Source organism: Gallus gallus, chromosome 1 (genome assembly GCF_016699485.2).
Source record: "Gallus gallus isolate bGalGal1 chromosome 1, bGalGal1.mat.broiler.GRCg7b, whole genome shotgun sequence".
Classification (NCBI taxonomy): Eukaryota; Metazoa; Chordata; class Aves; order Galliformes; family Phasianidae; genus Gallus; species Gallus gallus.
This window is the reverse complement of record NC_052532.1, coordinates 27,375,498-27,397,286: the sequence shown is the minus strand read 5'-3', so window position 1 is coordinate 27,397,286 and position 21,789 is coordinate 27,375,498. Positions and strand designations below refer to the sequence as shown.

General features: G+C 35.9%; 1 protein-coding gene across 6 annotated transcripts in view; it reads right to left on the bottom strand.

Moving 5' to 3' along the window:
* DOCK4 (dedicator of cytokinesis 4) overlaps nt 1-21,789 on the bottom strand; it is a 246,908-nt gene that overhangs the window by 24,343 nt on the left and 200,776 nt on the right. For 4 of the 6 annotated variants that reach the window (XM_040651775.2, XM_004937544.4, XM_004937546.5 and 1 more), the window contains exons 31-41: nt 20,895-21,043; nt 19,281-19,366; nt 13,772-13,798; nt 13,512-13,607; nt 11,926-11,986; nt 8,447-8,540; nt 6,086-6,234; nt 4,938-5,024; nt 3,672-3,776; nt 1,581-1,722; nt 785-951 (exon numbers count right to left, since the gene is read on the bottom strand). In XM_040651775.2, the coding sequence (XP_040507709.1) occupies nt 785-951; nt 1,581-1,722; nt 3,672-3,776; nt 4,938-5,024; nt 6,086-6,234; nt 8,447-8,540; nt 11,926-11,986; nt 13,512-13,607; nt 13,772-13,798; nt 19,281-19,366; nt 20,895-21,043 (1,163 nt within the window). The remainder of the gene's footprint in view (nt 1-784; nt 952-1,580; nt 1,723-3,671; nt 3,777-4,937; nt 5,025-6,085; nt 6,235-8,446; nt 8,541-11,925; nt 11,987-13,511; nt 13,608-13,771; nt 13,799-19,280; nt 19,367-20,894; nt 21,044-21,789) is intronic. The other 2 variants (XM_004937545.5, XM_416024.8) reach the window with 1 other exon arrangement.

Below are 21,789 nucleotides of genomic sequence, written 5' to 3'. Positions count from 1 at the left end.
CTTAACACATAGTACAGATCTTACACAAAATACATACAAGCTATGCAATTAAACTAAAGCCCTAATATTTAATTAGAGGACAACAGGTTTGCTTTATCAATTTTTTTACCCTTTCAGTTCTTTTCTCCAGCCATGTAAGGACATTATTATGGGTCTGAATATTAGAAAATGCTCCAGGTCAGGATGTAAACATTTCTAGCGGATCAAAATTAAAATTGCACCAGAAAAAAATGTAAGATGAATTTCTAGTCTGACATTTTTATTAGGAGGAACAGAAGTTGTTTACATGTTAGGGAAGTGACTTTTGCTCTTCTCTGAGACAAGCTGTAGGTTCAGAAGTAGTTTTTAGTTTTTATGTCACAGGATTGGAACATTATACTGTATTTTAGTCAAAACTGCCTTTCCCCTGCTCTCAGTAGAGGGAATTTTAGGTAATCCTATCCATACCATAGAAGAGTAACTTAGCAATGTTTACCCATCTGCCTTATTAGCTTCCCTGGAGGAGGCTGCTCTGCTCTCTGCAGTTCTGCCTTCGATTCGTCATCAAAGTAAAAAATGAACAGGTACTTTTTGCTCCCCTATCGTCATGTACAAAAAGACCTTTCAGCTCCTATATAACTATTACAGAAATTTTAACTAAAATGAAGAGTAAAAGAGTCAAATTTGACCGACTGTTTCCTTTAGAGAATTTATCAGAACACACTCAGTCCAATAACACAACTGTAATTGATGTTTCAAATAAATCCTTATGTCTATTAGTTTGGGAAAGTGCATGGTACTCTACCTTGAACTCATTCTCCTTGTCCTTGGTACCTTTGTGAAATGGCCTGTCATATCGGAATCGCCAGATGTGATTTACTTTGTAAAAACTCTTGATGTTATCTGGAATGCCATCTCTCTGCAGGACTTCTTGATTTTCTGGGATTGGTGTCACAGCATAGATCTGCAAGTCTGTATGTAAACAGTTAAGGCTATTCGACATCACTGAAATTAGCAAAGCACGTTGCCTCCTGAGATATGACAGAATAAAAATTCTTTTCAAAGTTTGTATCATTAAATGCTTCTAGAATATTAAATGCTTAGGAAATGAACTTCAGACATTTCTGATGATTTGGGATTTCTTTATATTATTTTGTTGAAATCTCTTATAAAAAAAAGAGAGAGAGAGAGAGAGAGAGAGAAATAGAGCTACTTACATGGAATAGTACATGGAATAAAAGGACTTAATTAAATATATTCTTATATACTGGATGTCATGCCATGCCAGCATTATATTTTATTGTAAGAACTTCAGTTACTGTAACTGGAACTGACGTACCATTATCAAAGCTATGAGAGTTCCACAAGCACTTTTGGTTGAAGAAAGAATCTTAATAATAAAGGAATTTTTAAAGAAAACCAACAATTATGTGAAAATAAGTCTGAACAAAACAGAGTATGAGGCAAATTGCAGGGGATTTTTCACCTACCATTTATTTAAGTGGGGGCTGATAGTTATTGAAATTGGTTATAGGGGTACCTACATTTCTTAAAAGCATAAAAGACAACTAAGTATCACGGGCTTGTGATTATGTGGATACACTGCGCTTCTGCCTGAAAGATAGTCTCATCTGGTTGATTTGCATGTTGCATAGCAATGGCATGTGGGAACTCATTCAACATTCGCTGCTGGAAGGCCTCCAGTCTTTCATAGTCATGTCCTCGGCAAACGAATTCCTTATTCTGAGAAGAATATGAAAAAAAAAACAAGAGCACGTTATGCAAAAATGAATGGGTATCATTAGATAGATCTAAACACACAGTCTTAAATACACTTTAGGGGCAATTCTTACATCATTTTATCATCAAGAAGGAAAAAAGAAGAATCAAGAGGCCATGAGGAAAATAAGAAATCTAGATGAAGGAAAATTTACTGTATAAAGGATGTTTTACTCAGAGGTCTGGTAAAATGAATAATAAAAATCTGAAAAATATGAAGGGAAAAACTGTGTAGTTAACCTAAAATAGCAGACTATTTAAAATATGTAATGAAAACATAATGCAACAAACAGTTAAAACTATGAAATCAACTGACAGTCCATAAGGAACAAGAAAACCCTATTTCTTTCAACATGGACACTCACAATGAAGTTGCACCATTATTTTCCTGAAACACAAACACAGACACAACACAAGTTATACATCAAACATGAGCTTTCTGGATCTGAAGTACCCGCTGGAACTAGTTAAATAAACTTTGTTTTTATATCTGTGTTAGAAAACTCTCAAAAGTCATTACTAATGTGTTCTTCTTGAAGCAAATTTAGATAGAAATTGTCGTTTTCCTTATAGCATCTTGACAAGGGACAGGAAACACTGAAGTCTGAGATCCTGGATTTCAATGGAAAGTGCTGTAAGAAACCAACTGCAATACTGCTAATATGCAACTAGAAATTAAAACTTGAAAGCTTTACTGTGAAGCTTTATTCTTTATTCCTTCTATGGCAAATATACCAGACTGTTTAAAAAAGTTACAAACTGCTTTCCCCTCAAAAAATTAAATCTAATGTAGTGAAGTTTTCAGATGTTCCTTGTTGGTGCAAGAAGCATAAATCCGTTGTTTAATAGTGTCATGTATGTTTAACTTGGAAAATGCATCAGTATTTCTTTGCAGATGCATAAGCAGTGAAAGACTTACAGATCTGAAAATACAGCACTCCTGTACAGACTTTTTCCAGTACTTTTACTGTATTGGTTGAAGCAGTTTTTAGGAACAGAAGGCATTATATCCTTTCTAATTAACAATTTCAAATTGGCTTCTCCAGAAGATATATGCAGACAACAACAAAACGTATGTGCCCACAAGACTGTTTTTGTATAAGGATTCAAATGGAGACTTTCATTCTATATTTACGATTTGGAATTTGCAACTTTCCCAGACACAAAGAAAAATTTGGCTTTTTAGGCCTCCCCCACACAGAGGTGGTTCCATCATCACTCATTTGAATTACTACAGGAAGGGGAGCTTGGATTATGACTGCAGCGGCTCCACAAATAAGATGGATTCTGTTCTCTTCCCAAGGTGACAGTCAATGCAGTCAAACCACTGCAGACTGTGGAAGAGGGGAACAGAATAGCAAAAATAAAATTTCCAGGGCACTTTGGTAGCTTCAGAATCTAAGATTAACGTTCAAGAGTAACTTTATATATCTTGTCAGCTTTAGTATACTAATAAACAATGGAAGTCAGCATGCTGAATTTCTAACTCACTGTAAAAAAAAGTGAGATTGAGAATGTAATGCTTTAAATGCAAAATTACTGATTGTTCAACTGCCAAATGACACTTCTTTTGAACCTTCTGAGCAGCCACCAGCAGAAACAGCACAATGGGAACAAGCTACCGTGGAAAGAAGACAGTGACTTGTGGAATAGTTCAGGTGTATGGTTTCCAACACAAACTAGAATCTTCAGCCTATGTGGGACTCTAGAAGCCTATCATTTGTCTATCTGTTACACAGAATCTTTTCTTGCCCCTGATAACATGAGGATGTTACATTTATCAGAGAGAATTCCCCGCTTCTCATAGAAGGACTTACATATGGTGTGATCAAATTCTCAGGTAGAGAAAGTAATTATGAAAAACAGCACGAGTCCCAGAATTACCCAATTTGGTTCATTTTCAATTCACTTACTCTCAAGAAGAATGGAAACTTTTTCCCATAAAATCCAACTCTGAAAAATTCTGGCTCCAAACGCTGTTGATCCATAATTTTATCATACAAAGATGCTTCCATCATCTGGTTGAGATTGAGAAGAAATGCAATTAGTGTTCTTTGAAAACATAATTTTCCCTTAAGTTGTCACAAAACACAAGGTGTTTAGATGCACTGCTCTGGAGTACTGCAATTGCAGTGCATCTCTGAGTAAAAGTAAGGAGCCATATTCAAAACAGTCATGTTCAAATCATAGCAGTTTCCAATGATTTCAGTGTCTAACATGAGTTTCTTGAAAAGCCTCATGATAGTAATTATATCATTTTTATCAATACATCCCGCTTATTTTACTCAAAATATTAACACAAAATCATCTTTATGTCGGTCTTTTTTTCTAATTATGAGATTTCACCAAAAAATTCCTTTTCATATTTTTTTTTAATGCTATGAAGAAAAAAGCATCTATGCCATTTCAGGTAATGTAAACAGATATTTAATGCGTATGCGATATCAGTAACTGCTGAGTTTATACTGCTACAAGAAATCCCAAAGCCCTCCTTTTTGGGTTAAAACAGGTGGCACAGATATAGTAGAAAGATACTGACTAATGCAAGCACAGAACACATTAAGTACAATTAATTAAACATGCATAAACAAATTATTTTATTAATATGATGACAGTCATTTTTCGTTCTTGCCTACAGCATTCTGCCGTTATCTAAATATATATATTAAGTAAGCAGATCATAAGGAGTATTATAGTCACTGTATTATGACTGTGTCATAGAAGAACCCTTTTGGCTATATGAATTAAGCAGATTACATTTTTATGCAATACATAAATTACCAAAGTTGTATGTTATTTGTTGCAAGTTGTTTGTTTCCAATTACAACTGCAAAGATATGCTGCAGCTCCTAACAAAGGACTGCACAGAGCACATTCCCTGGGCAAACAATAGGAAATCAACAAAACTGCATTGATAGATACAGTATTTTTGCATGAGCATGCACACAAAGGGAGTGCTACACAGGTATGAACACTGCAAGATCACTTCTTCTTACACTTCAGCTTACACTTCTTTTTATAATCTGTTACAGAAAGCAAGTACAAGCTTAAAAAAAAAGCTTTCAAATGGAAATGAAGGGCTGCCCAATGGCAAACTTAGGTCTCCAGGTAACATTTTATATTCCAAATGAAAAAAGCTTTTTGATCTATGATTGATGAAAAGTACTTAGGTACGTTACCCTCATCTTGCTAAGGTTTCTGTAGTCATAGTAGCTTTCATACTGTTCAGCAATTTTCCTGCATAAAATAATGCCATTTTCCCAACACTGCAAGCAAGTAAAAGATGTTTAGTAATTTCACAACAACTGTTTGACAATTTGTGACTTATTAGTGAAGTCTCTTCTTTCTACACCAGGTCATACTTCCAGTATGGAAGTGAAAATAACTGAACATATTGTTCATTAGACATACAGATAGCTGTTAAGTAATATTGATGAATTATTTGATGGATCTGTTTGGAGACTTATTTAATACATGATTCTGACAGGACAATCACAGCATAAGATATAGGTAATTATCTCTTTTGATAATACTTATAAGACTGATTCAAATGGGTAGGATTTTCACTTTTTAAAGATCTGTTCTTCTTAACATCCTGCATAATTTTTGTTGTTTGGAATATTTTATTGCATAATATGATTTAAACTATTAACTGACCAGAGAATATTCTTGAAAAAAATGATCATCAACATCACTTTAAAAACATTTCCAAGGCTTACCTGGATATTATACTATCTATGCAAAATTGCAATGAATTGCCTGTTTGTCCCTGAGATAAATAATCACACAAAGGGTATATAAAATCTTAAACTATAGGATAATTGCTTTTGCATAATTCAGAATAAGCATTCTCAGAGATGACAATGAACTGTGACCTCCCAAAAAACTTCTCCTTTTAGAAATTCTGCAATTGATATTCAATATGACACATCACAGTTTAGGAGATGCAAACATAGATCTTATAATTCAGATGCTTGGAATGTTATTCCTCACTTGGTCACTCAGCAAATTGAATAAGGTTATTTTGCTGTAGGGCTCATTTTCACCACCTTTAAAATGGGGAGAAATTATACCATCTTTTAAAAAGTCCTTCGACACTTGCAAAGAGAATTGCTACACAAGTGGAAATTATTCTCACATTTAAGTGTGGGAGATTTCTAGGATACAAACAGAATTAGAAAGAACCCACTGTGTCGCTAAGTAACTGCTTAATCAGGCAGTGACAAATACTTCCCCTCTATATTAGAAAATGCAAAACTGGAAGTAAGTCATCGAGTGAATTCACTATCCTTCCTAGATTTATTCAGAAAAAATAAGACTATTTTACCTTTCCCCTATCAAAGTTTTGAATGATTGTCAGATGGAGATACTCTTTACGTTGCCACTCTGTTTGCATGGGGTAGTTTAGAAATTCTCTCAAGGGCCGATCAGACCACTCCAACAGCTCATCGTACAGCAAGAGTGTGTAGGCAGCCTCTGCAAGACAAATTACACCACAATACATAGGAACACCAAGCAAGCAAAACACAAAGAAAGTAGGTGGTAATGTGAATACTCTTACTGAGATACACATTTTGGAAAGAAAACTGATGTATTTGAAGAAATAAAACAGGTGGTAGTGATGATTTTGGAAGTTTTTAAGTCGCCTACTAGACTTCTTTTATTGCAGATTTGATATGCTGAGGTAGGTGAACTTGCCCCAGAAAACTGTATCCTACTTCTGACTCTTCTGTGTACATTCCTCTAAGTCAGATGATGTTAACCAGGCTATACAGGGATTTTTTTTTCTAATAGTGTTCCTCTTATACATCTAGCCTAATAATATGTGGATGAAAAGCCGTCACTGAAGAAGATGTGGGAAACTGTGCTTTGAATCCAAATGTCATAAAATGCTAAGTATGGTGTAAAGCAATGCTGCATTACAACACGTATGTGGAAGGGGGACCACTTGAAGTTGCACAGTCTTTATTCTGACATCACACAGCTTTCAGACTGCTTGACTGGTAATGTACTTTTTCCAAGTTTCAAGCCACAGTTTTGTAGCAAGAACATGCAGCACGTTTACATAACAATTAAGAAAATATCCATGAAGTTGGTAACAATCATTCAAAAATGAAAGAAAGAAAAACAGCAGAGCATAAATAGATGTCAGAATAGCTCACCATGACCCTTCCTTTCTAACCTGCCACCCAAGTTCTTAGCCAGGATTTTTATTTTCTAAAAAAAGGAGTTTTTTATTCACAGAGAATTAAGAAGCATTAGAAACAGTCCTGTAAATCATACTGTGAAAGGAGAGAAGAAATATTTTAAGTAAGCTGACTTCATCCCTAGAATGAAACTTTGCAGTCAGCAAACTAATGGTACAATGTACAGGAACGCTACTGAAGTAGCAGACTTCTTTTCTAAGGTACTTCAATTGAGTCAATTCACAAAAGATCTGTATGTTGTCACTGATTGATAAGCAATGTAACGGACTACATAAGTCTATTTTCAAGTGGAGAGACTGCTTCTAACCATGGGTGTGAGCCAATTCTTCCTTAAGTCTCTCACAGCAAAAAAATAATGGAGTCATGGAATCTACCATGGCAAAGAATGCAGAAATCATGCATGCTAATAATAGATACACAGGAAATATAACAAAATCCTGGAGAAAAAATGTAAGCAAAATACCATTAATATTAGAATGGATGACAAAACAAAATGAAAAGGTTCATATCACTGCTGAAAGAAAATTGGATACATATTTGCAGTCAATTTCTAAAGGGAATGCAGCATTGCTTAAAGAGTTGCTAACATCTGTTATATAAGATCAGGAAATTAATAATTTGGTAAAAAAGCCAGCTGACTTTTTTATAGTAGTGCTTGATAATCAAAACTCTCCTGTGATTCACTACTGCCAGGTCACATGAGGAAATGAAAAACCTCTCCTTAATATACCCTGCAATCTAGTTTAGACTTTAAACCCATGAATAGAAAAGGGACTGTAAAAATTCCAAGTTCAGGACCTTTCTTATGGATCCTAAGAAATTCAGTGCCAGTAGGTACCCATAGCCCGTTTACTAGTGCCCACTAGCCAAGAAATCTACTTTTAAGAATGAAAAGAATCTGCAGAGACTCTGAATGCATGCAGTTGCTGTTGCAATCACTGGGAAATGGACAGAGGTATTACAAGGTCACTTGAGTATTTTGGCAACCAAAGACTGTTTAATTTAAAGAGATACTGATTTTATCCATTCCAGCTATTCTTCGTAACAGTCACTCAGATGAAGTGCCCCTTTTATTGTATAAATAGCAACCATGCACTTATCTTCTTATTTTTCCATTTAAATGATAATTGTCAGCCCTGGTACCAAATTCATGTTGAAAAATACAGGACAACAGTACTGCAAATGCGATATGCAAAGATTCACACCACCAAACTGATTCACATACACCTCACCTAAGCTTTACTCCTCTTGGCTGAAGAACAACTCATGACATATATTGCTAGTGTGCATCAGTCATTGTTTCAACAAACACAGAAAGTAGCAGAGTTGTAGGGCTTAAAGAAGCCCTACAACTCTGAGAGAGACTAATTGAGCAAGAAAACTCGACCTGAGTTTATTATATTCTGCACTGCACATACACATTGAAGGTTTGCAAATCACAGGCCAGTCCTAAATATCTTTTCTAGTTTGCATTTAGTTACCTGTAAAGTTTTGTGCTTTCAGATGTAGGTCATAGAGCTTATGAATATAGCGAATATACATCTCTTCTTTGTTCAGTTCAGTCTTGTAAAAATTCTGCAATAAAATTGAATTTTACAATGAAATGTAGTAGATACTAAATATATTTATCACAAACGAAAGACATTCAATATAATGTTTAGTTCCATTATACATTTGGTAGACCATCCAACATGCTCTTTTTAATATATATATATTTCTTCAATAAAGAAAAAAACTGACAGGACTGAAATGTGATGTTTCTTTCTCTATAAATATTAACCCACCCCAAAAATACACCCATCTACCCTTACTTGGGCTATTTAACGTTTTGCTGAAGGCTCCTTGTTGATTTTAAAATGCTGACAGTGCTCTAACTTTTGTATTCATATTTTAACAAAATACCTACTGCCTAGTATGTCTGCTCTTCATTCTGTCATCATAAAATGCCAGAAGGACTTTGGAACATTGCAAAGAACTGTCTGGTACTGTAAATAGCATAATGCCAAATGAAAAACGTGCTTTCTTCAGCCCTGACTTACGCTGGGAACTGAATACATAAATACTGAATGCATGATTGCAATACATAAAGTTGCACGCTAAAGTAACATTCGGAACAAAATTTCTAGAAGACTTCTAGCTAGAGATTTCTGTATGAGGAACGTCTGTTTTCTGTTACTTGGATAAAACATGGGATGCAACATCAAAACTTTTAGTTCAAAACATTCAGTATTTGCAAATGCTAAAATCAGGTATGAAAAGGTTATAAGAAGAGGAGCACAAGTCTATTGCACTGTCCACAAGTGTTCCATGTAGTCACTATGGGCGTGCAGGTACAGTACCCCTTGCAGCTGCATTTAACGTTCAGGATAACATGCTTTGGTTAACAAAAATGAATAGAATAGAACAATCTAGCACTGTTTCTCCTTAGCAACTAACTATTTCTGTTCTATTATTCAAAACCTAATATATGAACTCTAAGCAAGTAGCCAAAATGTTCCTCATATTGGAAAGTATTCTTCTTGCATGACAGTTTCCTACATTGAATTATTATCAAAGAGAAAAAAGGGAGAAACTTTAAAATAGTAATAATAAAAATACTATTGAGCTTTTAAAAATAAATAAATAAATAAATAAATAAACTAACTTCATAAAATTACTTTTAGACCAACATACCCTTCACAGTACAAAGACTTCTCTTTTCCTCCCATAATGTTTAGAGCTAAAGTCTCCAGGACTTGTCACAACTTTAAACTATATGCATCAACTGTTTCTCTGATGCCCAGCCCTAAGTCCATTAGGTCTATCAAGCAGACTACATGAAGACAACCCAGTCACAGCTCAGATTTGTCATGCAAATATAATGATAAAGGGGTTGCGTTTTTCAACAGACCATTTCAAGACATAATGAATAACAGACAAAGTATTCATAAGGGGACATAATGTAAAAAGCAGATGTCCTTAATTAATAAGAACTTTTTTTTCTTAAGAAATAAACATAGTGAAAACAGCAAACATTCTACTCTATGATATCCTGTAACATTCCAGTGTAGACCACCACAGGAAACATCTCCTCTTTCTAAAAAGATGTAATTCTAAATGAATAGAATCCGAAATACAAATTAAATGGCAATTAATAGTGAAGACTGGGGAATGCCTGAGAAAAACTCAGCAAGTTACCAAAAGTTAATCCACATTCTTTCAACGCTTTTCTATGGTTCTGTGATGATCCAGTTATTCCACTAGAAATCCAACTTTGAAGTTAGGTGATTCTTACATTTAAGGAACTCTATTAGACACCTTTTAAACCAGCTTTTCTGAACAAACACTGCTAATGCGAAATCTGTCTCTGATGATCCAAGGAGTGGAGAGAACAGGAAAAAAAAAGTCCTATATTTTCCTTTCATCTCAGTTATTGACACTGGTACTTCTGCATATTTCATGATGTAGCATAATTCCAGTTAGTTTGATAACTTTGTTAACTTGGTCAATTCTACTTCCCAGAAGAACAGCATGTACCTCTATGGCAAAACATAAACATTCTCTTTTCAAGCCAATCAATCCTCTCATCTTTGGAAGTCAGATTACCTTTGAAGTGTTGATGAAAAATGAAGTATTGCTTCTTTTTCTATATTTCAAATAATGTTAGGATCATACATTCCTTTAATAATTTGCATGAAAAAAACGTTTGAGCTGAGAAACAGTTCATCCATCATATGGACAACTAAACGTCTTAAATTGTGTGTGCTAAATTTGTAATCAAACTTTTCAAAATTTGATATCAGTTGTTTCTCAGGTGGGCAAGCAGTAACAAAATGAGTCTGAAAATTAATTGGGTAGAAAATCTCCCTTAGCCTGTACAAGTCATAGAAAATCCTATTAAAAAGTGCAAAGGTGTTTTGGGGCATTTTAAATGCTCAAATTTTGTTTTTGTTAAAATCTTGACTGATTTACTAATAAGAGTTTTAAAAGTCCTCACTGGTAGAATGAAAATAATGCAGGTACTTTACAGAATTCAAATCATGCCAGAGATTCTGATAGAAAGCCAGCTGCTCTAAAGCTGTGTAGTAAACATTTTCCATATTTGGAGAGTGCGATTTCCCTGCTGAAGAAATCCTTTATTCTCTCATGTATAACTGCTACTTAGAAGTGCTATCAAATTGTTTTGCTGACGACAAAAATGCAGAATTATGAGTCAACTTATTCTGTTTTTTTTTCCATGGCTAAAAATATAGCTTTCCAAAACAAACATCATGAAAATGGAAAATTTCCAAGGTTAACAGAAATCAACAAACTTGTCAGTAGAAATTGGCCTAGAACAAAAATGCATCTCATAAACAGAAATGAAATATATTTCATAATACAGACTGGCACTGATGGTTGGTTACATGACAGGAAAAAGTCTGGAGCAGCGTTCCTGGCTGAACCAGCTATGAGGAAGACAGGAAACTGGAGAAATGTCAGTTTCATTGGGTTTTGGGGAAGTAGAAAGGTTTGTTTCTGTCTGAGAACTCAGAGACAAATTACATTTATAAAATACTTTGGCAAAATTTATCTAGGAGGAAGGGAAAATAAACTGAATGAAACAGTCCTAGAGATCTCTCAGAATCCAACTATACGAAGGAAACTACTGTATCGATTTAATCCTGAAAAAACTATCAGCAATACTAATCATAGAATAGCTTGGGTTGGAAGGGACCTTTCATTTCATTCCAGCCCCTGCCATAGGCAGGGCTGCCAATCACAGGATCAGGCCGCTCAGGGGCCCCCCCATCCAGCCGGGGGACACCACCAGAGATGGAGCATCCACAGCTCTGCTGGGCAACCTGTGTCAATGCTTCACCACCATTCTGTCAACTGAAACTGTGTCAAGAAACAGGCTATTTCCCATTCAAATATATGGCTGTATAATTGAAAATGCTTAACTGTAATCAAAAAGGGCAAGAAAAATTATTATACAAACCAAAAGGCTAACAGTGCAGCCAATTTTTTTGCCATCCACTTCTCCCATTTTCATGCAGTCCCTAAAACAGAAAGTACAACAAAAGGAACAAAATTTATCTTTTGCTCAACACAAAGCACACCTGTCATTCACTCGCTGCATGACTGCTGGAGATTCGTTTGGTTTCCTCACACCTTGATCTCAAATTGTGGCAGCAGAAGCCAGCAAGGCAGTTCTGCACCCCTATGGCTCTCAGGCACTCATTCTCAGTCCTGCACTGCTGCCCACAGAATTCTCAGGAAGTGAAATAAGTTAGGCAGCATGTTTTGATGGGTTACATTTAGCCCATCTCAGTCAGGTCACCGCAGTCCAGCACAAACATTTATGTAGGCACAAGGAACACTGTGTCAGGAGTGAAGGGATGAATCTACTTTCTTCACAGACAGTGTAAACCTAAAGCGGTCATGGAATTACAATGCTAGTTCCTCTGTGAAAAATCAGAATGATACTGACCTCCTCTTTAGAATTCTCTGAGGTCCTCTAAATTTTCCTAGTAGCACTCTGTAAGCAGTATCATTCATTATTTGGTGAGGGAACACACCTGATTCCCAGTCAAAATTTAAAATGGAAGCATGAAGATTATGATTGGTCAACAAAGATAGTGTCAGTACAGCCGTATTGGAGCAAAAAAGTAACAAACAGGCACGACTGTGCAGTCACTAAAATAAATTTTACATAACTTTAAAACATTCTTGCATACGTGAACTAAACAATTGTCTCAAATACTCTTAGAACCACTTGCATAAACAGTTGCTCTGAAAGATGCTGGATTCACAGCCCCGGAGGTTGTAATCCAACTGATCCCTGAGGAGAAACAGCACTGCACTATTCCTCCTTGAGGAGGAAAAACACTTCTGTATGTTAAGAGTTTGGGTTTTTTTCATTGACGAAGTAGCTTTATTCTCAAACTGTTGTTGAGGATAGCGGAAGTATCAAGTCTCACCATATCTCCCCTGCAGAACTGGATAAAAACCAAACCCTTAAGCTCTAGAAAGTACTACAACTTGCCCTTGAAGAGGCCTAAGCTGTAATCTTAAGTTTCTACATGGACTTCACAAAGGACTGAGAAAATCACTTGCAGTCTCCCATTCCTACAGAGCAGGATACATCTCTTCTTTCCCTTTCATTTTTTTGTGTGGCACAGTCAGATGCAAGCTTCTCACCCAGGGATCATGTTTCTGTATACATACTTAGCGTGCCAGCTGACACTACTACTAGGCATGATTGACATAGTGATAAGATTTTTACATATTCTGTAAGACAGCTGTCAGGTGATTAGCATTGAGCTTAGTGACGTCAGACAGATTTGAGTCACTAACCTACTGCTGGAAGTTCCTACATTCCAGATAAGAAACTTGTGCAAGCAACTGGATTTTCATATCATGTGAGGGATTCTCTGTTTTCAGACATGTTGTGTAATTTGTGACTAAGTAGCTGCTGCCAGAGATCCTAAGTTGATATGTCCATGTATAGTCACTATTTGTACAAGATCCCCATGCTTGTCTCCTAACATTTTTAGGATGACAACCCTATTGAAAGATAATCACCTGTAGTCCAGTAACCTTTCCATGAGACGAGTCACAGTAGCAATTAATGAAACACCACTTTCTCTCCATGTTTCCCGCTCAATTTTCTTCAGCAGACTGAAAAAAAACAAGAAGCCAGAACAATTTCATTATTCAACTGTCACTATGACAACCACTCTGCTTTTACCAGTACCTTAATACCTTAGCAACAACTTTGATAGTTTGGTTTTTTCTTTTACAAACACCCTCCCAAGAAGCACAATTTGCAAACAATGTCTTACCTAGGATAAGGACCAAAAAGTGGAATTCTAGTCCAGGAAGCATTGACAAAACAAATGATTTTTAAATTAGCTGCATCAAGTTAAAATATATCAAATACTGAATTTTCAGAATTTATTAATATCCCAAAGATTTAACAAAGCTTTCACATAAAATTCATATATTAATTCATGCCAATACTTCACAAAACAGAAATTCTCTAGATGTATTTAGAAAAGAACATTCACCTGCTCAATGAACCTTCTTAGTAGGACCTCAACGTTTTAAACAAAGGTCTTTCCTCCTCACTTCTCTAATGTTTTGGCATACAATAAAGTTAAGAATGAGAATAGGATTTTAAAAAGATGATTCCCCCCATCACACTTAATATTTTCTTCCGAAAACAAATTATTATTACATATAAAATTCAAATTAGCTTAAATTGCTTTAATATTCTTAATTAAAAGCCATGTTGAGCTGAATTCTTATATGAATACAAATTACAGATCGAAGCAAAAAGATTTTAAAATGCTACTGTAAGTGAAGCTGTCAGTAAAATTATACTTAATACCTCTGCTAAATATCTCTGATTTTCTCTAAGTTTATCAAATATTAATCATTTGTTTATGAATTTCCAACATGTCTTCGCTGTTTGAGGACATGAAAACATTTATCTACATAGTTGCTAATTCTCTGCTTTGGTGTAATACCTCAGATGGATGACATGCCTATGGGGATATTATGGCAGTCTCCATGAAAACACACTTAGGTATGGTTTCCATTGAAGCCTCTGAAAAACTGCTACATCTGTATACTCAGGGCTTTTTAGAGAGCTGCTAATAGCATTTCCAAACCTTCTGTCTGCAGTGGGCAAGCTGTCAGCTCCACTGACCTTCATCTATACTGAGCATGTTCAGTCCCATAAAACTCCTACGTCCAAATTTCATCAAACACATAGCAGCGCCCAATAACTCCTACATGCCAACTGCACCAACTATGCACTCCAGTTCTGTTCAGCTCCTTCTATACAGAGGGATGTCACCGATGCAATTCTGCAAGCTATTTTGACCTAAATAAAGCTGTGCTGTGCTGGAGGAAACACTGATCTTCATTCTGCATCCCGATATCAATCTCAGATTCACCACTTCTTTTTAGGGGGCAATGAGATGTCTTCCCCTCACATTCAAAGACTGGCTACCTGTCATTGCTAGGAGAGACAGATGATAAAGCTGTCCCTATCAAAAGATGCTGAAGCACTATGGCATCTCTGCTTTCCTTACAGAATGCATAAGCTAACTTAATTTGCTTTTAAACCCATGATGTTTCCTTCCAGTACAAGTTTTTGTGTCTAACAAAAGTACAGCCTGTTACATTATTAAGCACTGATTACTGCACTGACTTTCCCTTTCTATTGCTTCTCAACTCTATGTCAAAAAGGAACATTTCAACCTAAATTCACCAAAATAATTACCTACAGTTCCTGTGAAAAAACAGTAGATGTCTGAGTTCTCTTCCAAAACAGATGAGTTCAATCTACACTTGAGTTATGTACTGCCATTATAAATGTATTGGCATATTTGTTATAAATACACAATTTCTACAAATAGGTGGTGGAGACCTATTCAGAATACTTATTCACACTGACATGAACACTGTAAGTGGACAATTTTATATCTTGCCTTCTGATGCATGCCTCCCACTCTCCACCATACATTTTTCAACACAATGTACAGAAAAAAAACAAAAAACAGAAAACATTCAGAACAAAAGAGCTACTCAAATAAATTCCTTGGCTTCCTCATGGCAATATCTAAAAAGAATGCGACATAAGTGACTGGCTCAGGTTAAGCATTCTTTCCTTCTAACACCTTGTGCTTGAAAATAGACACACACTTTTTTAACATCTCTCTTCTACTTGATCCTCTTGCTGGATCTATTTGCTTTCTAAATGCAACCTCTTCCCCAAGTGTAGACATAAACACAGGCAAAATTCTTCCTCTACATGTGTTGTGCCTACCTCCATCATACAATTCCTGGTCCCAAGGTATAGCCAAGATGCTAAATTATACAAGGGAAAAAATGAAAACACGATATCTGGGCTCAACTGAACATTCTGGGTTTTTTTTTTTTCATATCTTGGGTTCTTAAGAATAAGGGTGTGAGGTGCAGACCCAGAGGATCAGAGCTCTCTGGGGAAGGATGCCAGGCTCTGAACCATGTTTAGACCACTTAAGCCATAAGGTAAGTCCCAATATAAGTAGATTTTATATGTCTTAGCTACAGAGCTATTCAGGCCAATGAATTTAAAAAACTTAATCCTAGAATTATGTTAAGTCACCAAGATCTCCATTTTGGAGTACAAAGTTCTCCAGATACCTTGATTTAGTCAGAGACATCCTCATTTACTCAAGTCAAAGTCAAACTGCTGTAATTCAAAAATGGGAGAGGAGCTTCCCAAACCACAGGATGTTCAAAGTGGACTAAAAGACTCAGTCCAGAGTCTAATGGAATAGGCAGGGCTGAATTCAGTCACAGCCACAGGAAGAAATGGAGAAGACAGAAGACAGCATGGGAGAGAGAGCAGTCACCACTTTTTGTACAGCAGCTTTATGTCTAGTGAAATCACCCAAGATCTAACAGAGATAGATATTAAGTGTCAGAGTAGCTTGAATTCTAGTTGCAGTTACTTCAATGGGAAGCTCAACGACCAAGGGAGCCTGCCATTCCAGGCTTTGTGCTTCAGTAATGCAGCCACCTACCCTCCACACCTGAAATGTTTTGTGTTAGGCCAAACTGAAATATAGCTATTGATGTGATAAACTCTCAGCATCTACCAGATTCAGAACAAAAGAGTTACTCAGGTAAACCCTTTGGCTTCAGAAAGTTTTGCTCCCATTTAATAAAATTGAGGCATTCTTTCTTCTGCACTAGTTAACTCAGGGGCTCCTTTTCAGGGTTACAATGCAAAAGTAGATCAGGACACCTTCCTTAGCACGATTACACTAGGTAGCAATTAGAAACATCTAGTTTCTCCTGATAGTAAAATGTTCACCACTTCCGTGTTCCTCATAGAATCACAGAAGTATTAAGGTTAAGATTGGAAAAGACCTCTAAGATCATCTAGTCCAACCATGCTGGAAGGGCAGGAACAAGAAACAAAGAGACCTTATTTTATATCTGCGTAATTCTCCTCAGCATAGTGATGCCCTCTGCTGCATCATGAGCTAATCACTGTGTGGTCATGTTCAAGTCACTAGAAAGACATAAACAGCAGCCAACTTCCTCCCACTTTCACTGTGTGTTTCCATTTGATAAAGATAATTCCAATATAAGCAGTGAATTGTAAGCATGCAGCATTTTAGATGTCCAGAGATGCTTATAATTTGTCTCTGAAAACAGAAGACATTCAAAGGAAAGATGCAGTGGGGAAAAAAAATGTTAACGTGGGAGTTGAGAGATTTAAATTCATTTTCTGATTCAGACAAAATAAACAAAAAGCATGACAGAAACAGAATGTGTCACACCCACTGCAGTTACTACAGTGTATCCAAAGTAGGTGTGTGCATCTTCTTGGCTCCTAGCTGTACCAACCCGGCCACATCTTCAGACTGATCAGGTAACACCGCAGCACTTGTTTTTGTTAAAGACTGTGTAATCACAGTAGGTCTCATACCTACAGTACTGTTTCACATTTTCTGGGTACATACCACAGCCCTGTCACTTAAGTCTAAACAAGACTGTTTTCGTGCACAGTGTGAAGACAGTCTGATATTGCTTAGATTAAATTACCCATGGAAGGAAAGAAAAAAAGAGGGGAAGTCTCATGGTAACTGACTCCATATATTCAGCTCGCTAAACTCTCTAGTTTTAATAATTTTCCTTCACCTACCCTGGAACATTGTCATCCTCCATTTTAGATTAGTACCCTTGCCAAGCTCTCCTGTTGAGAGATGTTAATGTATGGACTCTAGTCTAACTCAAATGAAAAACTAATGATAAACAAGTATTTCCAGTTTTCTTGAACTGGAAATGAACTTGAGCAGATACTCTGAAACTTGCCAAAAAAGTCTAGTTATAATTCAGTTGAACCAGAACAGAAACAAATATACTGATGCTGCAAGACATTTTGCAATTTAGATTACTACATCTTCAGCATTTAGACTTAAAAAAAAAAAAAAAAATGCTCTCCCAGTTTTTCACCATATCTTGTTTAACTTCCCTCAGTTTAAAAGTAATTCAAAAATTTAAAAGAAATTAAGAACTGTATTTCATACTAATATGAATTCGTACAGAGCTAAGAGTTATTTCAGTGACAGATATCCTGATGTATTTTGCAAAAGGATGTATTTGGACTTAATCATATAACCAGAGACTCTCCCTTAATGACTTATTTTTAAAGTCAGAATACTGTCAGTACATACTAAAACATTCTACCTGTTATTATCTTTACTCAGACTATGAAAGATCAATGAATAATTAAAAGAAAGGTCTGCTTTACCATATTGTGATGTTGTTTATCATCACTCATCCAGTCTCTCTACTCACTTTTGCTTTTGAAATGATATTTAGAAATTCTATATTTTTTCAACTCATCAGCATTGCAGATTATTATGTTTGCAATTCACAGTCATTATACGCATTAGATTAACAACAAACCTGGGTTTGGTATTCACAGATCTGAATGTTGTAATTTAAGCAATGACAACAGAGGTAAAATTTAGTATTTAATGAAGAAGGAATGGTTAAGAAGCCACATAAACAAAAATATTGTGTGTTTAACAGCATTAAAGAATGCATAGCTTGGAATCTTGAAGAGGAATAACACATCGCCTATTACAACACACCAGAAATGAGTGAAAGCTTCCACTTAGGGGGAATAGAGTTCTAAGAAACAGCAAAGAAGACAGAGTTCAGTTAGTTATTTTTCACTCTGTGACAATCATCTATTTCAATCAATGGGATAACTTACGGGGAACCTTAGGAACTTCAGCACCATAGCTTTAGCTATTGGATTTCAGTGGTACATTGTTTATTAAAATATATTAAATGTTTAGCAAGAAGTTGTAGAATAAAATAAAAAATAATATTATTAAAATAAGTAAAATTCTATACATCAATGAAGAAATCAACTAGTGAAATCACACAGATAAGTACAAATCCCTGGCAATAAAAAAATATAATTAAACAGCATTTTGTTGAATTCCCATGCCTAGTTTTCAAAATGTCCCATTTGTGCACTACTTGCACTCTGTGCAATTATGAAACATTTCTTGCTTTTTGGAATTTAAAACTAGAAGTCAGAGAATGTTCTGTGATATAACAGATTTAGCCTTTCCCAATTATAGCTTTACACAAGAAGTAGAGCCAGACTTTACAGATGACATAGAGCACTATAAAATGTTTTTATTCCTCATATTTTCAGAAAAAAAAAGATTCAAAACTGTTCTAAGCATTACTTTCCTACACTGATATTAGTATCTAATACAGCTAATGGAACTGAATGAACTACTGTAAAATAAACACATTACTCACATACTGTTGAAGAGCTCTCGGTACGTTTCGTCACCTTTACCTTCCGACATCAGGCTGTCCAGTTTGTCAATCAATTTTGCTTCCACCTGCAACATATAAGTGTGGTGTAAACAGATTTTTCTCCCTTTAATGATGATTTTAATAGCAGATTATTTTTTTAATGTATGGGACTTTGCTAAATGTATATTTTAGAATTACTGGTCAATCATGTAAATCTGATAAGTCACTTCATCTCTTTGAAGCTGATATTCCCAAGGTTTGAGGGTTTTTCTCTTTTTTTTGGTGATTTTTTTTTCCTGGAGGGAGGGAGCTAATTTAAATTGAGCAACGTGACTTTAAAACTACAGGCTGAGTAGCATTTGCTGCTGCTAAGGCAGCTATCTATTTATGGAGTCAGACAAAAAGCACACAGCCCAAATAAATTGCCTGAATTCTCACTGTGGGTTGTAAGCACAAGCCATTTTCTTAGACTTCAATAAAAATTTCATCATTTCTAACCTGTATCACACTCTATAGACTAATTTTTATAAATGCCTGCATGATTCAGAATGTTTGGAGGCTCAGACTTACTTTCCCAACCTTTCTTACCTGCCAGCGTATTTGGCTAGAAATTCAGTTTGCTGGTTTTACATATTAGCTATCAAAGAAGCTTAAAGAACATCTCAGGTGGCTAATTACTTCAACACATATTTTTAAATGTACTGATTATAAAAAATAGAGAGATGAAGCTACAATGCAGGCTAATATTTCAAATCTCATTTTTAGCTGTAATATATTAGCAACCACTAAGGGAGAAACCAAACTGTTGTCAAGATATTTTATTAGATAATAAATCTACTACAACTTATATTTAAACCCAAGCAGAAAACAAAGAGGTAGAACAAGTGGATTTTTTCATTCTAACTCCTTGATAAAACATTTCAATCGTTGTCTTAATAATAAGCTTACCTATTGACAGTGAAAAGCTACCTACTTACATCACATGCACTCCTCCATTCTTAATAGTTTTGTGTTGCTGATACAGCTCTCACCCTAAGCATTATGATTGCTTGAGATTAATTCAAATACTTCTGCTTTCCTTCGTTTGATGCAGCATGAAGGAGGGCACTGAGAAATGGTTTGAGGCAGTCTGAAAGAAGTGAGTGGGAGCTGTAGGAGCAGATGGCACACTTGGTCGTTCCTTCCTAGCCTGTTAAAAAGGTGTTCGAGCAGCAAGAATACTTGGATTCTTATAGAATAACATTCCTCAAAGACCATCTGATCTTTTTTCATACTAACCCAAAAGGAAGCTATGTGAATCTTATCTGCTACGTAAATTAGAGACAAAAAACACCACAACAAAATCAGCCTTGTTGAAAAGGAGTGCTGCTCTTCATTTTGGCAAGCTATAGATTTTATCCTTCCTCTTACATCACTAACATGAAGACAGAATTGAATTCACTGCAGAATATTACTAACCCTGCACACAGTCAAAAGGGAAAAAATCCCAGCAATCTCTCTCCAACAGACGTAACAACACTATGGTCACCCTCTCTAGACTCAACCACCAATTATTTGGACCAGCGCTCTCAGAGGTGCTTGAATTCCAGTCCTCTTTTATAGACAGCTTCATACCTGCTTAAAGTTGCCACTTCGCCTTTGCTCCCAGTCCATCATGTCATGGAAAATGGGAATCATTACATTCCTCAGGTCTGGCTGAGGGATCAAAGTCACTTCCAGGAAGGGGCCAATCAATGCTGGAATAAAGTGAAGCTTGTGTTCCCCTAAAATGAAAGCGAACATGAACTTGAATTGTGTGAATTATGAGCTAGTGAACAATACAAACATTATCTTAAAACTTAAGAACTCCAAATGTCTGTAGATTTTTACCTAGTGTTCATCAAAGCATGGGCTATTTCTTAAATGCAAAAAGTGAAGGGAAAAGCTGCAGACAACAGAAGAATGCAAGGCTACCCATTATTATTATGTAATATTGAGGCCAAATGTGATAGCGAGTTACTGTTATCCCACGTTAGACTTCCAGGAGGAGAACAAAGACAAAGAACTCCGGGCATTTCACATTTATCCCAGGAATGGTTTGGTTTCTGTGCTCCGCATTTCTATGTTTATAAAATGGTTAACTATTTGATATTACATGCTCATCAAATACAGGTAAGTACTTTGATTTTACCTATTTTTAGTTAGTGAGTAAAGAAATGGAAGTATATGTTGTGACTGCAGCAAAGGGAAAATGTGACTCAGCTGTTCCCAGAACAACTTCTTTAAAAATCAGTGTTAAAACACCTTCCATTAATTCAGCAGAGACTGCAAAACTAAGTTCTTGTCAGGAAAACTAGGAATGGCATATACTAAAAACTGACCATTTAGTTTCAGTTCTCCAGGCTTAAGAATTGATCTTCAGAATAGGAGAATTATAAATTACAGTACACTAACTGTCCTAGATAGGAATTCATTTCCATAGCAGCCTATCTTGGGGTATTCCAGTGGCCAGTCACACTAGTCTGACACT